Below are 16951 nucleotides of genomic sequence, written 5' to 3' on the forward strand. Positions count from 1 at the left end.
TGATACTGGTGTACAGTGACTCATAACTATTACCACCATTTCCATCAAAACAACCTTTTACAACACATTTTGAGTGACGTCCACATGATTATAGCTAATTGTTGAGGTTGTGTGTGAACTGAGCCAACATTTTTGTAAGAAAACATTTTTTGTACCTATTTCTTAGACTTCAAACATTACTTGTCAGTTGTTGTGGCCTTCAGATTGTCAAGCATAAAGGTGCTGAAAGAAAAATGGACACAGGCAGGAGTAACTACTATTTAACAAGGGTTCTTAGAGTTATTCAGTAGCAGACAGGATGCAGGCGCACTACTGTTAAGCAAGAGAAAGCAAGCAGAGATGGCGAGTGAAAGGAAGACAGAGCAAAGACATAAAGGCTTCTGTATATATCTGATATTGGTTGTAAGATTGAGGTCAAAGAATGGTTGAGAAGAATCCGACATCTTTCAATCATCAACACAAAAAGATCCTTGTGATGTTTCTGAGGACAGGCTGTGCAGTCATTTTGTTCTTTTAACACCATCGCTAATTTCCTCCCACTTATTCCAGATGCTGTGATTATATAGACACACGGCTGATACTGCCACATACCTCAGCTGTGACTGTGACCATGATGTGCTTAGCCGATGGCATCACTGAAACAATGACTCATGGAAATCGGCTTCAAAAAGCTGATAGGCCCTGAGGGGTTCTGAGCGCTCACCTTCACGTGTGTTACGTACATGTGATCAACGAGACAAGGAATTAGTCGCTTTGAATGTGTCAAAGTAACAGACAGTTAAGAAATTGGCCTAAAAGAGAAAGGCTGGGAGTAATTACTAATCAAAGTATGTCAAGTGTCTGCTTCAACCAATCATACTGTTACTCAGGTTTCTCTTTATCTTGTGTGATCTAGGTCACTGCTTTTTAGTTACAACACCACCACTGTTATTACATTTACACCAATTTACACTTGCTATTAAATTGGAGTCTGTATCCTGATATATTCTCTGTGTAACCATCCATCCATTCCCAGCATTTAGATTTACAGCTGGTATGTATATATGTGTTCTCATTGCTGGCATCCCTCATTGCATTTTTCACACATACTATGCAAAGTAGACAGTAGGAGGAAAAGCACCATCAACAAACACAATCATAATGATCGTCTGGTCGCTGCTTTTCTATATAACCAGTCTGTTTATGTTTGAGGAGGAAGATGATTTTCTTTACTTTTTTTTTCTGCACTGCGATCACCGAGTAAATGAGCCGCAATTACTGATGTGGCGTCGCACTCATTAACACCAACCGCAACATTGTGAAGTATAAAAGATTCGTTTCTCACCACTTTTGGCCAAAAATATGTCCAAAAGATTCTTCAGAAGTCACTCAGACATAATAACTTACATTAATGTTCCTCTTAAGCACCTGTTGCATGAGAGGAATGCTGTATCATTGCTGGCAAACAGTGGTGAGATGCAGTTTAATAGAATCAAGAAAGAAAAGCGTTTTACAGTATGTCCTCTCACAGGCTTCATCACTTGATGGGTTTTTATAACCTATTTGCTGTTGAAGCCTTAATATTGTCAGCCTGAAGGACACTGGCCTCTTCTCTTCTAGTGAATCATACTTTTCTCATCAATTTTATCATTTATTAGATAGAGGATTCTGATGCCTAGTTTATTATGTCCAAAGCAACTTAATAAATCTTGTTGGATCCTCAGTTGCTCACTTCCTGTATCCTTTTGTTGGCTATTCATTTATGTAGTTGCCATGAATGAACGTTAAAGAAAATATCAGGAAATAGACGGCCGGTGGTTGTACAAGGCTATTTATTCTTTTTTTCCAGACTGTGAGGGGAATAATGATTTATTGACTCCTCTGGCATGAGAATAATCTCCTCAACATAAAATCTGTTCATTCACAGTGTTTACTGTTAGTGCACAAAATCGATTTTCCTTTGAGCACAGGAGATACTTGCATTAGAAATATACTGCAGTGATCTTAATCAGGCAAACAGGATGTGTATTTGATGTCCCTCCGTGCACCTTGTGCTGCTGCAGTCTTAACGCAAATGTGACTACTGTTTAAATCAGAGTTGTGTATTGAAAGGGAGTAAGACATTTTAACATCACATCATTAAACCAGTTTCTTTCCTTTACTGGTGCGCCATTGCCATTTTTCTCTCCCAAAATCTGTTCCAATACCTCAAATGTATCTTACTTTTATGAGTGATACCTGGTACTAATCCCCTACTGCTTTATTTTCCTACTATTTCTCTCTGTAGTCTGAGTGGAACTGATTCGGATCATTCTCCTTTCATATATCATCATATTTCATATATTTCATGAGGCTATACTGTAACTACATAAACACCATCATTTCTGTCTTTTGGGTTGTTTTGTTTCATTCTTTCTTGTTTTGTCCTTGATCTACACTTATACAGTCTTATCAGCTTGCTAATCAACTGTAAAGTAGTTATGATATCTACTTTTATTGGACGACATATTGTCTCAGAAATAATCGCGATAAACGATATTATTGTCATTTGAAGACCATTTTATACCACTGATATAATGATAATATAATAATGCAGTGAGGGTGGGGTTGAGGATTAGAGATTGGGCACTACACCTCAGACTGTCATTATGGTTGGGGACCGAGTTATTTACCTTTTAATTCTTCTGCAGTCACCACTCAGGACGTACACAGTGAGGAAACATCACCAAAACCAAACTTCTACAAGCTTCTAAAGCTCCCTTTTTAATTGATTTCACCTCAATTCATCTTTATTAAATCAGCACATTTGCATTCTGAGCTGCACACTAAAGACATACTGAAAGTGCTGCTGATCTCCTGCTAGCTGGAATCGGTACTCTCTGCATCTGTTTCATAACTGAAACTCCACTTTTACCTTTCAGTTTTTTTTAAATAACTGGCACAGTATTTTAGTATATTACAATCTAAGAAGTCAGTCCAGTTTGACTCGATTTCTCAATCAACTTTGTCGATTGGGAAATTGGTTTGGCTTGGTTTTAAGAGTAACTCCACCCAGTGTATTAATCCTGCTTGTACTGGTACCACACTACATCAAAGCTGGGTGTGATCATAACTAGAGCAGATCACACCTGACCAGGACCAGCTGTGATTGGTGGGTGCGGTCAGGTGTTCAGCAGATCTGTATCTCTCAGTCTGTAGAGGCCAGTGCATCGTACCCAAATTTAAACTTAGTGTTTTTAGACTCTATAACTTCAGCTTCATTTACCATAAGCTTATTTAATCTGTTGCTGATCATAAGCATCCCTGCTTTCTCTGTCATGCTTTCACAGGGGCAGACAACAGATTGTTTCTGCTAATGTGATCGCTATACAGTCACTCCTTCTCTATATGTAAAGGAAAGAGTGACAGTGCGTGTGAGTGGATTGTGCTTCAGGTTGAAGCTGAGAAGAGAAAATATGAAGAAAACAGACAAATCACAATTTCATATGACTTCTCCACTGTGGCTGACATCCAATTAGAAGCATACTGTGTGCACTTCCACCTTTCATCAACGTGTAGTGACACGCCGTAACGAAGACTGTATTTTAATTATTCATAAATGCCATCAAGTAGACAGCGATGTCAGATACTTTCTCTCCTTCTCTCTGATTATTCTTTTTTTTCCCCACTGCAATTTTTTAGTTTTAGTATTTGGATTTCGACACATACTGTATGCAGATCTTATCATATCATAACCCAAAAAAAAAGCATTGATTTCTCAGATAAATTCGCAGTCAGATATCAGATCAGTCGCCCTTTATGATATAGAAGCTGGAGGTGATGTGACTGTGTATGTGACAGAAACACACACACACACACACACACAGCAAGAGAGAGGAGAGATTTCTTAATCACACAGCAGGAAGCACTTCCGGCGTTATTGCATCACACTCCCCTCACACACACACACACACACACACACACACACACAAACACAATAAATGGATGCGGGCGAGGTAGCGATGGGTGCAGGCACGTTTTGAATACCTGCAGAGCAAGATCACCTGTCTTGCATCAGTCGGAGCTCCAGGCGGCCAATGGGAGCGCTCGGCTGCTTGAAACAGTGTGACGACGACGGGGGCGGGAAATCTTTTTCTCGGCATGGGTGTGAAAGTTCAGTGATCCACAGTTCCCTTGAAACACGAACACACACACACACAACATTTGGACACACGCATGCAGCGTAACTAAACAAACAGCTTATAGAGTATGTGACCTTGCAGCTTTTGAGAAAAGCTCAATTGCCGCCTCCGCTGTCCCATGTAAACATAATTGAACAGGAGGCTGAGTCACAATACACGGCTGTGTTTAAGAGCTCTTGCTGAGATGAGACCCGTCACACACACACACACACACACACACACACACACACACACACACACACACACACACACAAATACATAACACTGTGTATCAGAGATTACTACTTTCCTCACACACACACACAAAAAACCCCGTCGTCATTCATACACAGTTGATGAGTAATCACGACCATGCAACAGCAGCAGTGGGTAATACTGGAAATACTGTCTCCAGCTTTATTCATCATATATCCTGTCCTCAACTCAACCTCAATCACTTTTACTACATTGGTGTAGATGACAAACAGGAAACAACTCTTGGAAGCAGCTTAATTGAACTCATAAACAAGTCTCTGTATTACAAAGGATGTAATACTGCAATACTCCAGGCAGAGTGACTGTTTATTTAAACTTTAACAGCAGATATTTAAGCTCTAGAACTGCTCTCCTTTCCAATATCTTTTTGCAAATTTATGACTGCTGTTAGATTTTTTTCCCCCTACTATTTTAAAGATATATTTTACTCAACCTTTACATAGAAAGTGGATTGTCTTCCTCTAGCATGGTTATAGTAAACACTACAAAACTAAAATGAATTCATCTTAAATTAACTTCTAATAAAGCAACATTCAACCCAATTTGATCTCAAGTAGGCCAAACCAGAAAAAACATTGCATAATACTCTATAATAATAATTCTAGGTATACTACTACTTTCAGTTCAACTGCGCAGTATATATTTATATATTTTTCTGACTTTAAATTCGTACAGTAACAATATGAAACTCAAGCAAAGAGGAAAAATATGTCTTTCAAATATGAATCGCATTGCAAGTCAGTTATCTCAAGTTGGATGTCCTTGGACTGTGAATGGCCAGCAAAAAGAAGTTAGTAAGTTACTTTTCTGTCATTTTCATACTTTGCAAAGTTATCCAGTGGACTAGATTGGACCCCTTGGCGGGCAAAACATATAACTGTGGATAATCAGACTTGAAACTTTCAATCAGCAACAGTGCTTGTACGTTTCACCAGCTGATTGTGACTGAGCTGTTTCCTAAACTCTTTGAAGACGTTGTGTTTTTTGGCTGCGGTTACAACACGCTGCAACATGATCGATCGACCGTCATCTCCTCAGCTGAATCATACACATGCTAATGATCTTGTCTTGTCTCATTTACTTGATTAATAGATCAGCAGCTCTCAAAGTTTGTTTTTAAACCATGGGCGGCTGTGGCTCAGGAGGTAGAGCGGTCGTCCTCCAATTGGAAGATTGGTGGTTCGATTCCCGGCTCCTCCAGTCCACATGTCGATGTGTCCTTGGGCAAGACACTTAACCCCAAATTGCTCCCGTTGTGAATGAATGGTTAGATTCCCCTGATGAGCAGGTTGGCACCCTGCGTGGTAGCCCCTGCCATCAGTGTATGAATGTGTGTGAAAGGGTAATATGACGTGATGTAAAGTGCTTTGAGTGGTCGCAAAGACTAGAAGGGCGCTATATAAGTACAGTCCATTTACCATGGCACCACTTCATTGTGATTGTGATGTAATTGATAAGTGTTGCTATTCTAAAATTGCCTTTAATTTTAGAATAAATCTTGCACCTTGCACCACCAGGCTGCCATGGCAACCAGTGTCTAAACAATATGTGACTTTGCACCTCAAAAGTTACTTTTACAGTGTCTTCATTTGATGAGGAGACGAGGCACTCTTTGTTTGTTTTTTCACTCCATCCAATAATCTTGAGCGTGGCCCCGTGCATTAATACATCAGTCTCCTGCTGAGGATCAGTCTCTCTCCAGTAGATGAATTAGACCTGGTCACCTTCATGCCTGGATGGCTGACCACAGGCCTTCTCACCTGCCCCGGGATGCTCCAACAGCCGACTGAGCCCTGAGCTTTAAAAGATAATCGTTAATCACACCCGTCGACACGCAATGAAAGCACGCCGCTCTCATGAGTACAAGCTTTATTTTAATATGTCAACAACAAGTCTAAAGTTCCAACTAATTATATTTATACAGGAAAAACAGGAAGATTGCACCGACTGACTGGCAACGAGCTCCTTTCCTGACAGGATGCACCAGGTTGCTTGTTGTTCATGAGATTTACTGTAATAGTTACCACATTTTAATCAAGCATTACTCAGAAAAAACTCAAATGGAGAAATTGTATTAAAATTAACACAGCACCTGCAGCAGACAGTCTTCCCTAGTTACATTTGACAGATTCTATGTTAGAGCTTTTAACACCAGCTTATTTGGCTGTCAGGTGGTAAAGCTAAAGACTTTGTACCCGTGTGACATTTAAATTCGCCTGTACAAAGATTGAATGTAATACTACTTTTGTGCTCCGAGCCGTCTGTTTTTTTCAAACTGAAAGCAACCATTACAATGTTCACCTCTGTTAATCTTTCTCCCAGCCACGGCATTGTTTACATTCTGGGTTGGTTCGCTCTGAAAGGCTCTCTCTCTCTCTCTCTCTGCAAGCAATGTGCAGCCTTTTTTTTCCCTCTCAGGCTGCACACAGAGTGGGAGGAAGCACCCGCCTAAGAGGCCTAAATCCAGGGCAAGAAAGAGAGCCTGAAACCAACGCAGACAGGACAGGTGCTGAGGGGGATGAGAGGGAGAGTGGAGCTGACGTGATGGAAAATAATAAACACAATATTCTTATTCGTTTAAAGGGGGGGGGGGGATTTGTGCAAATGCATGTTGCTGTAAGGGCCAGCGGTGTGAGACCCCTCACCACTGTTTACAGTCTTTATCACCTCTCAACCCCCTCTCTCCTGTCACCAAGCAAAATACATTTAAAATTCCATTCAAATCATCTGGAAAATAAGATATGCTGCTGCTGCAAGAGAATATATTAAGATTAGAATTATACTGTATAATAACATTTCATGAACTCAATTCTGAATTTCTGTGGTTGGGCAATAGAGACATCTCATCCCAACATAGCTTTAATAATCAAAATTCATAAAAACAGCCTAGTAACATATCAGTTCCTCAGGCAGGTGTTAGCTTTTTTCTTAAAGGGAGTAAACTATTTCAACATCACATCATGTGTCTCTCCCAAAATCTGTCTCAATACCTGAAATGTATCTGGTTTTTATGAGTGATACCTTGTACTAATCCCCTACTGCTTTATTTCATACTTTTCACTCTGTGATCTGAGAGGAACTGGTTCGGATCATTCTCCTTTCTATACTGGAACTGCATAAACACTATCATTTCTGTCTTTTTGTTTTTGTTTCATTCTCTCTTGTTTTGTCCTTGATCTACACTTCAGTCTTATTATCCTGTAGGCCTGTTATGATATCTACTTTTATTGGACTATATATTGTCTCAGAAGTAATCGCAATAAACAATATTATTATCATTTGAAGATCATTTTATACCACTGATGATAATATAATAATGCAAGGGGGGCGGGGGTGGGATTGGAGAGTAAACACACAGACTGGGCACTACACCTCAGACTGTCATTACGGTTGGGGACAGATTATTTACCTTAATTCTTGTGTAGTCTCCACTCAGGACGTACACAGTGAGGAATGGAGGACACTACTCACTTAGCCAATGTGACATGAATAGCCTCTTAGCTGCTAATGTGAAATATTGAGGTCAAAACAATGATTCATGTCCATGGATCATACGATAAGTCCATATATAGATGATGATAATTATGTCATTGTACAATAAGTCAATAATGTAATTATCATCACAGGCCTACTGTAACCTGTATGAAAGGTGCTAAATAAATAAAGTTTGACTGATTGATTGATTGATTGTTATGTTATTACTTTACTTGTTTTGTGCTGTTACCAAGAAAAAGTATGACGTACATATGTACTTTACTTCAGTTTACACTGTCTCGTTATGGACTACGGATGCAAGTTAGCAACTTGCTATAATCCGGCATATTTACAAAGATGTCTAACATTTATGCTCATTAATATGCACTGTCCCTATCCAAATAAACTATTATTATTATTATTACTATTCATGTACAGTATAAGCACATTTGTTTTTTACTTTAATCTAAAATGCACAAATATCTAGAAAAATCATCCTCAGTAGTTTTTTCCCTTCATAGATCACTCTTTATATGATTTTCAAGTAGCAGCACTCTCATTAAGCCACTACCAGTGTTCAAACAACGTTTTACTTTTTGTGTCTTTCTACTGTCTGCTAATCCTTCTACTTCACTCTGTGTAGGTGCAGTATGTCATCCAAGGCTATCACAAGAGGAGGGAGTACATCGCTGCGTTCCTCAGCCACTTTGGAACGTGAGTTAACTAAAAAGAAAGGACCACATCCTGCATTGAAATGATCACAATAAGGCTGTCCTCCTGTGTAAAAAGACTTAGTGAGGCCTTGCAGACACGTGAATAACATAATCATTGTGTGTATTGCAGGGGAGTGGTGGAGTACGATGCAGAGGGATTCACAAAACTAACACTTCTACTCATGTGGAAGGACTTTTGCTTCCTAGTGCATGGTAGGAAAGAAGGAAAAAAACACACCTCTCCATGCTTGGCTCTGATTTTACCTGTAATCATTATACAGTTACCTTACGATCCTCTCTCGTTGTGTCCCTCTGCTCTCTCGTAGTGGATCTCCCCCTGTACTTCCCCAGGGACCAGCCCACCCTCACCTTCCAGTCTGTTTACCACTTCACCAACAGCGGTCAGCTCTATTCTCAGGTGCAGAAGTCGTATCCCTACAGCCCACGCTGGGACGGCAATGAGATGGCCAAGAGGGCAAAGTAAGTAGAACCTAACCTGCATAATTTAGAAATTACACCATATGTTCTGTGTGGGTTTAAAACCCATTTAGACCATTTAATGCATAGACTTAATGTAAGTTCTCCACAAAGTCAAATGCTTTCTCCCAAGACCACAAAGCCCAGTAAAGCTATTTATTATAAGTCATACCACTTAATTCATGAGAAAAACACAATGTATGCTTTATATTTAATAGAATAGGCCTGTGTTGTGTGGAATGTGCAGCACACAAGCTGTTTGTTATCTTTACAGATTGTATCCACCCTCAATACACATAAACTGGCATGGCCCCATTAGAGAATGGTGTGTGTTGAATAAGTGTTTGCTCTTTGCAGGGCAAAGATTAATAACTGCTGTAAATATTTGAAAGATCTCAGAGACTTATAGAAAGAAATACAGAAATACATGATGTATTTGACTTGTAAGTTATATATGGTTGTTTTTTGTACTGGTTTACCTATCCGTATCCGTATAGTTCTTGCCAAACATATCTGCAGATCAGTTTAAAATCTGTTCCTGGATTTGACCAGGACAGGTTGTTTTTAAGGAAAATTCTGGTCATTTTAAAAATAGGTATTATTCTCATAATTGTGGCGCTTTTGATTATGGGTCATGATAATTTTGCACTCAAGAGTTTCAGGGAGCAAAACTTTAACAAAACTGTGTATAGCAGGGCAAGCAGCTTTTCAACAAAAAACTCATATTTATACAAATTACACATAAATCATTTCAAATGCTCGTCTCTGAGTCTGAACACAAATTACTCCCTTGAGCTGAGAGGGATCCAAGTGCGGTGCAACCAGCCAGCTAACCAAACTACTAAACTAACTATTCATCTGCAGTTTAAACTCATTATTTCAATTCTCCTCTCTAATGTACTTCTATATCAGCAGAAATAAAGACATGTAACATTTTTTAGGGGTCAAAAGTTTCCCCCGGAAAGTTTTTATCATCATTTTTTCGGATGTAATTAACCGACCTTTGGATGCTACCATACTAGCTGTTTCCCCCAGTTTACGGTCTTTGTGCTAAGCTAAGTTAACTTGTGGCTGACCCCCATCTGCATATTAAACAGACAGATGTGAGAGTGGCATCAATTTTCTCATTTAACTTCAGGAAGAAAGAAGAAAATAAATATAAATCTTTGTGCTTTAAGTCTGACTTGACACAATTACACACACTTGCATACACAGACTTGAATATGTGGCTACATACCTTGTGGACTCTAGTTTGTTTTTTTCTTTTTTTTCTTTTTACTCTTTGATTTTTTGCTGGTAGTTGAGTTATGTCTCTGGTTTTTCCCTCAACAGCACGAACACTTGTAGACAGAAAACTGCCTTTCATCTGCACTCTTGATACATGCCGGGGCTGGGACTGACCCAGTGAATTTGTTCAATGCTTTGAAGCAGTTCAATCCCAATTATTGTCACATTTTGATGTTTTATTTGCTCTACTCTCTCATTTCCCCCTCCTCCCTTTCCCCCTCTCTCGTTCTCTCACTCATCCAGGGCATACTTCAAGAGCTTCATCCCTCAGTTCCAAGAGGGAGCCTTTGCCAATGGGAAACTCTAGTACCCTTCTAGCTTTTAAAGAAAAGCCTGGAGTGTTGCCTGTGGGAGTATGTATGTATGTATGCGAGCGTGTGTGTGTGTGTGTGTTTGCGTGTACCTGTTCTTGAGTATGCATACTTACATTTGTGAAATGTACTGTACTCCACTAGTACAGTGAGAATGACTCTGTCAGTTCTACCTTGAGATGGTTGACTCTTATTCAACACCTTCACTTTTCATTATAGTTATAGTTGAGAAATCACTTGAATTGTCCAGGAAGTACAGCTAAAACTCCCAAAAGAATCTCTGAGATGAGTTCAAACACTGAATTAGCGTTGCGGACACAAGTAAGTAACACTGAGATTACATGGAAAAGAAAATAGCAGAAACCCAAACTTTTTTTCTCTGGGTGACAAGAACTACAAGTGACAACTCGTACAATCTGTCCCTCCAGGCTGACGATAGCTAGTATTGTTTTATCGTGCCGCTCCAATGACGCCTGGATTCAAGCGGTCAAACCACAAAAGGGTCGAGATAACAACACTCCACTCAGAAATGGTTCACTGTGAGCAGGTATTTGTTGATATGCAAACAATATGTAAATCATTAACCTCTTGAACATCTCAAAGAGCTATAGGGACAATGCAAAACACCTGTGGTAGCTGTTTATCTTTGTCACACATATGATTGTCGAGTTTGGTTCATGTTCAAAGGATCTCCAGCTTGTCTCGTAGTGATCAGAATACAGTGTGTTCATTCTGACCATTGAAAGCTATGTGAAGTCTAGAACTGACATGACACATGTACTGTAAGTTACTGAGAAATGTGTTATTTTGTCATTTCTATTCAGTAAAAAAAAAAAAAGTGTGTTTCCCCTGATGTGTGTGTCATGTTTTTGTCCTTTGTCTGCAGTGTTGTTTGATGGTTGAGTTAGGAAATAATCATGGTTTTATACCCTGGAAACATCCTTGTCAGTGGACACTTGTGGTTTGAGGTGAGATCAAATAAAAAAAATGTGATTTTTGTGTTTATCATGGGAAAACTTGCGTTGGTTATTTTCAGGAGTTTTTTATTTTTCATCTGTTGTCCTTTGAAAAGTTTTAAGAACATTTTGTTTGCATTTGAAAAAGAAGCAATAGGAACAGCGAGTGTGTGCCGCCGCGTCTGGTTCCCGGCGGTATTGATGATCTGCATTTTGAATAGACGGCAGCAGGGCACATCACAACAACTCCAGCTCCCAGCTACCTCCAATCCTACTCACCACCTGTACCATACTGCTGCTGTTATCCACTTTCTTTAATCTCAACAAGCAGCAAGATAGAAGGAGTCGTTTAGAATTGAGCAAACGCAATATGGCACGACTTGTAGCCTTTGGCAAAGTCATGAACATTGGATAATCAAACTTTGAAGCTGATCTTCACTGCCAATACAGCTAACTCAAGCACCTCTAAAATGAACTTTAACAGTCGAGTCATCATTAACTTCAATTTCGGTGGCAAAAATAGAGCATTTTATTAAGAGTTGAGTTAGAGCTGCCTGCTAATGTTTTGAGCTACATGTCAATATGCTTACATGCTCACAATGACATAACCATGTTGTTTACAATGTTCACCAACTTAGTTTACCATGTGATGCTAGCATGCTAATATTTTGATCATTATATAACGCTAAACACAAATGGTGCATTCCAGTTGTACTCGAAAGTTCCGAGTTCCCAATCGGAAAATTAAACTGGAATGCCCCAAGAAGTCGGAAGGTCAGAAGAACCTCACCAGTCCTGACCTCAATATCCAAGATGGCTGCCCTGCGCGCCAACAGTGTGAAAGTTGTAGTAATATCCTGTTTATTAGCAATTCTGTCTTATTTGTGTCTCATTTAATAAGTCCTACAAACAGCACTGTCCAACTTCTATCAGTGGACATGTTGCTACACTTTTTGTATGCACAAAATATAGCCAAATGCATGTTTATCAACTGGTACTGCTATCGATAGCTAACCTGGCTAGCACTGGTTTTCTGACTTCTAAACTGGAACACTTCAAACTCAGGTGTGACGTCATTCCCAACATCTTCTGAGGTAAATGAAGCACAGGAAAAGAACATTATTGTCTGGACAGAATTTCAACACTTAATAATAATAACAATAGTAACTACTATGAATAAATAAATATATACTTAGTAATCTAGCACATCAAGATATTTTACTCAAAGACAAAAGTGAGTCTGGTGATGAAAAATGTTTAGAGATTAAAAGAATGCCTTCTAGAGGACCAGATGATCACTCAAGTCACCTGAGAACCCTGAATATCCTTTACTTAGTTTGGTGGGAATCCATTCAGTAGAAAGAAGATATTTTGATTGGTGGTGCCTACACACACAACACAATTCATCTGCTGGGCCACAATGGAAATTTCATGACAATCCATCCTATAATTGCTAATGTATTTCAGTTTAAATAAAGTGGTGAACCTACTGACTGACACTGCCATCCCAAGAACCTCCTGACCAGTTTGGCAAAAACATAATACTTAAGAAATAGAGGCAAAAACACTACTGAATAAATTATTAACACATTTTAAGGTAAATTATTTTCCCTAACACATTTTCCAACACTTCATTATTTGTGTACCTTATTACCCATATAACACATCTTGAAAATACTTCTTGGTCTTCAACTGTGTACTTTTATATATCTTATAAATCACAGAGATGCTGTGAATTAGTAATGGAGTGTTCTTACAGGCCCCCGCTGTACTTGTGTAATAAGGAGCCACAGCACAGAGGATGAGTGTGTGTGTGTGAGTGTGTGTGTGCGCGCACAAATATTCCCATGCATGAATGTGCACATGCATGTGCTTGAGAGTGAGGCAGAGTGTGTGCTTGCTTGTTTTCATCATTAAATATGAGGGTCATAGTTAGGGGTCCTTCCTGGCCTCAGGCGCAGCCCTTTGCTATATTTATTGTTGGTAATGCAGCAACTGTCAAGTCTAATTGAGAACTATAGGGTGAATGTATCTGGGGCATTTAATAGCATCAAGGCTCTTAATAAAATAATTAAAAAGCAAGATTCTTTTTGTCTTTTTTACTGCCCCGCTCCATGTTTCTTGCTCTAACCTTTCCCGACCTGCTTTCAAAACATCTCTGTTGTCAGGCTAGAGACGGGCTGCTCTCATTTTGGAGAGCTGGGGGGTGTTCGAGAGGGAGCGAGTTCAAAGGAGGGGTAGCTGGGATGATGGGTAGCATCTTTAACGAGCACGGGCAAAGAATAGTTTAACTTGACAGTCAACTCTAGACATCACGACTTTGCACCCAGAAAGTACCAATTGATTTTCAATAGTGACGAATCTCGCCATGGATTTAGTTGTGTGTGTGTGTGTGTGTGTGTGTGAGAGAGAGAGAGAGAATCTCAGCTTGCCAAAAGTGAATGGAGGATTTACATTAGCTGAAATAACAAGAATGATTGAATCATTAGCTTTAAAGCCATTCCCTTGAATACAGAACATGACATTGCATTGAGGAAAAGTACCCCAACTTTGACTGTGAATCTTAAAAAAGCACTCCTGAAGTTTAACTCGGTCCTTGATGTTAACCCAAGTTGGCACAACTTGTACACAATTCCTTCCAAAGTGGCTGTAACTGTGTCGCTCTCGCACTGCTTAAGTCACATTTAGTTAGCCTCCTCCCTCAAAAGTGTCTGTGCCCAAACATGGCTCACCTTTACACGCTTTTAAGCAACTTAACGTGGATTTATCCCGTGTAATGATCCTGTGAAGGTGCTGCTCAAGGTACCTTTTGAAGATGTGTTTCTCAGCCCCCTGAATCACAGTGCAGAGGTCTGCCAACCCTCCAAGCTAATACTCCAAATCCACTAATCCAGCCGTCTTTAAGAGATCTCAACGGCAGTCGGATGGAATAATTAAAGGCTGGAATAATTAGCTTGGAATCTCTGGACGGGGGATGATTAAATTGATGAGAGTGAGGTTTTTTTTTGGGGGGGGGGGGGGGGTTGTGGTCCAGCTGAGTTCACGCTTTGCTGGACCGGGACTCGATTTGAGGAACGATTGAAGATGATTCAGATGATTTTACCCTTAGAGGTTGAATGTGTGATTTAGTGGTATCTCTGCTTTGTTTTAACCGTTTTCTTTCCTCTGTTGCATGACTGGAGGTGAGAATTCCATCTTCTCTCCTCGTCTTGCTGGTGGCAGGACAGACAACCCAACCAAAACTAACGCACCAAGAGTAATGAACATCCGATTGGAGGGCATGGCCTTGCGGTTCCTAACAGAGGACCGTCTGCTCTAGAAGCAGGTGTCCTTAGCTCGAGGGAGCCTGCAAACATGAATATTAGCATTAGATTAACATTAACTGCTCTGGTGACAACCCTATAAGCAGCTAGCTTGGAGGCAGTAAGGACCTGCCAGCCTGGAGAACTGACAAGTGTGTGAAACAGGATCACTTAAAGCTCAGCAACGAGCACCTTCCCGGGCAATAACCCGGAGTTAGCTCTTAGCATCACTCACCCCACTTCACCTCAGAAGTCGGGCTACTTGCCGGAAACTTTTGAGGAGTGGGAAAAGTAAGATGTCGAAGACTCGAGCCGGCGGGAGTATGGCATAGACGCGAGGAGTGAATATGTGAGTATGGAGAGATGATAACAGTGAAGGAGGGAAAGTGTGGGAGAGTGATTGAAAGTCCTGAATCATCACCTTGCGCCCCGAGACGGTAAACAGCTGGGGCAGCAGCAGCAAGGAGGTAATCAGAAGGAAACGAGAGCATCCAAAAAGGCCTGAATATGTCAGAGCGGTACGGTCGGACATCAGCCTTATCCCAGATTGTTTACTTGTCTCTCCTGTCACCGTGTCTAAATCGCCCAATCTGTCAGCCTCGCCTGATTCTTTTCTTTTCTTCCTTTTTATTGTGTGTGTACCACAGCCTTTTGACTTATATTCCCCTGAGAAAAGACAAAGACAAACATTTAACCAAGTGAAAGAGGAGGGGAGGAAGGGTGGGGGGGGGGGGGGGGGGGGGGAATCACAAACTCTAGTGACTGTGGGGTACTTTGTGTTTTGTCTGCAAGTACAAATTCAGAGTGACATATGGGGAGTTTTCTTTTTTTCTCTTCCCCCTCATCTTTAGCATGTTTGGAGGGGGGGTTGAAGAGGAGTGTGTGTGTGTGTGTGTGTGTTAGAGAGAGAGAGAGGAAGAGGAGGGGTGGATTTCAGAGGCTATGCAGCATTTGCGATGCAGCGTAGGGTTGTTGATGCGAGCCATGTTGAGGATGATGGAGCTGAGAGGCTTAACTAATTTTGGAAAGAGAGAGCAGGAGGAGGAGAGCGGAGGGGGGATTTGGGGCCTTTTGTTACAGCCTGTTTGATCTGGGAATTTGAAAAAAAAAAAAAATGGCCCAGAGATGTCGTGAAAATGAGAGAATTACTGCGCGGGTCCCTCACTCTTCTTTTTTTAACAATTTTTTTTATATCAAACTGAAGTAGCACTAAAATTCTAATGTACTCTGAAGTCAAAGCAGCAGATACCCCCCCCCCTCCTGGTTACAGATAATAACTGGATCTAGCTAAACCCTGATTGTTAATTGCTAATTACTCCTCGTACACGAGAAGCCAGGAGAGCGTAGCTAAGCTGATCAAATGAATCTTTCGCTCTGGAGCTTGTAGGTTTTTCCCAGTTTTTTTTTTTTGTCTCGTCTTGGTCTTGTAGAGGCGTATTGGATGGGCTTGTTTTCGATGGCTTTTGACAAGATAAAGACAGATTTTTGTCGGAGAGGGGAACGAGCTCCCTCCCTCCCTTTCCTCCGCATTCTCCCCTGGGTGTGATCATAGACACTTGATTTAAACCTCTCACGGGTTAAAACCAAAGCACATCCCGCAGGTGTTTTTTCTCTGGAATACACATCTCTCTCTCTCTCTCTCTCTCTCACTCTATCTCTCTCTCTCTCTCTCTCACTCTCTCTCTCAATCTCTCTCTCTCTCTGTTTTGGTTCCCCTGCATTAAGTGAGTACTTTGGCCTCGGTTCAACGTGCTTGATTGTCGTCGAAGATGAGAGTCAATTTGCTCAAAAATAGTCAAACTGGCACCCCTGTGTTTTCTTTGGCAGGAAGATTCAAGGCTTTTAATGGAGGGGGTTTAAAAGTTAATATTTGGCAACAATTGCACAGAATCTCTTTTTACGATCAGACAGCAAAAATTCAGGAGAAATCAGATTATTCCAGGGTGTGTACTGACTTTTAATTTACTCCTCCCGCCTTGTATGTGTGTGTGTGTATGTGGGTGTTCTTTTACTCCT

General features: G+C 40.5%; 1 protein-coding gene across 1 annotated transcript in view; it reads left to right on the forward strand.

Moving 5' to 3' along the window:
- babam2 (BRISC and BRCA1 A complex member 2) overlaps positions 1-11636 on the forward strand; it is a 77695-nt gene extending 66059 nt beyond the window's left edge. Inside the window, exons 9-12 of the mRNA XM_053335035.1 lie at positions 8533-8603; positions 8733-8815; positions 8929-9082; positions 10610-11636. Of these exons, the coding sequence (XP_053191010.1) occupies positions 8533-8603; positions 8733-8815; positions 8929-9082; positions 10610-10673 (372 nt within the window). The 3' untranslated portion in view covers positions 10674-11636. The remainder of the gene's footprint in view (positions 1-8532; positions 8604-8732; positions 8816-8928; positions 9083-10609) is intronic.
- The last annotated feature ends 5315 nt before the right edge of the window (positions 11637-16951 follow it).

Source organism: Scomber japonicus, chromosome 16 (assembly GCF_027409825.1).
Source record: "Scomber japonicus isolate fScoJap1 chromosome 16, fScoJap1.pri, whole genome shotgun sequence".
Taxonomy (NCBI): Eukaryota; Metazoa; Chordata; class Actinopteri; order Scombriformes; family Scombridae; genus Scomber; species Scomber japonicus.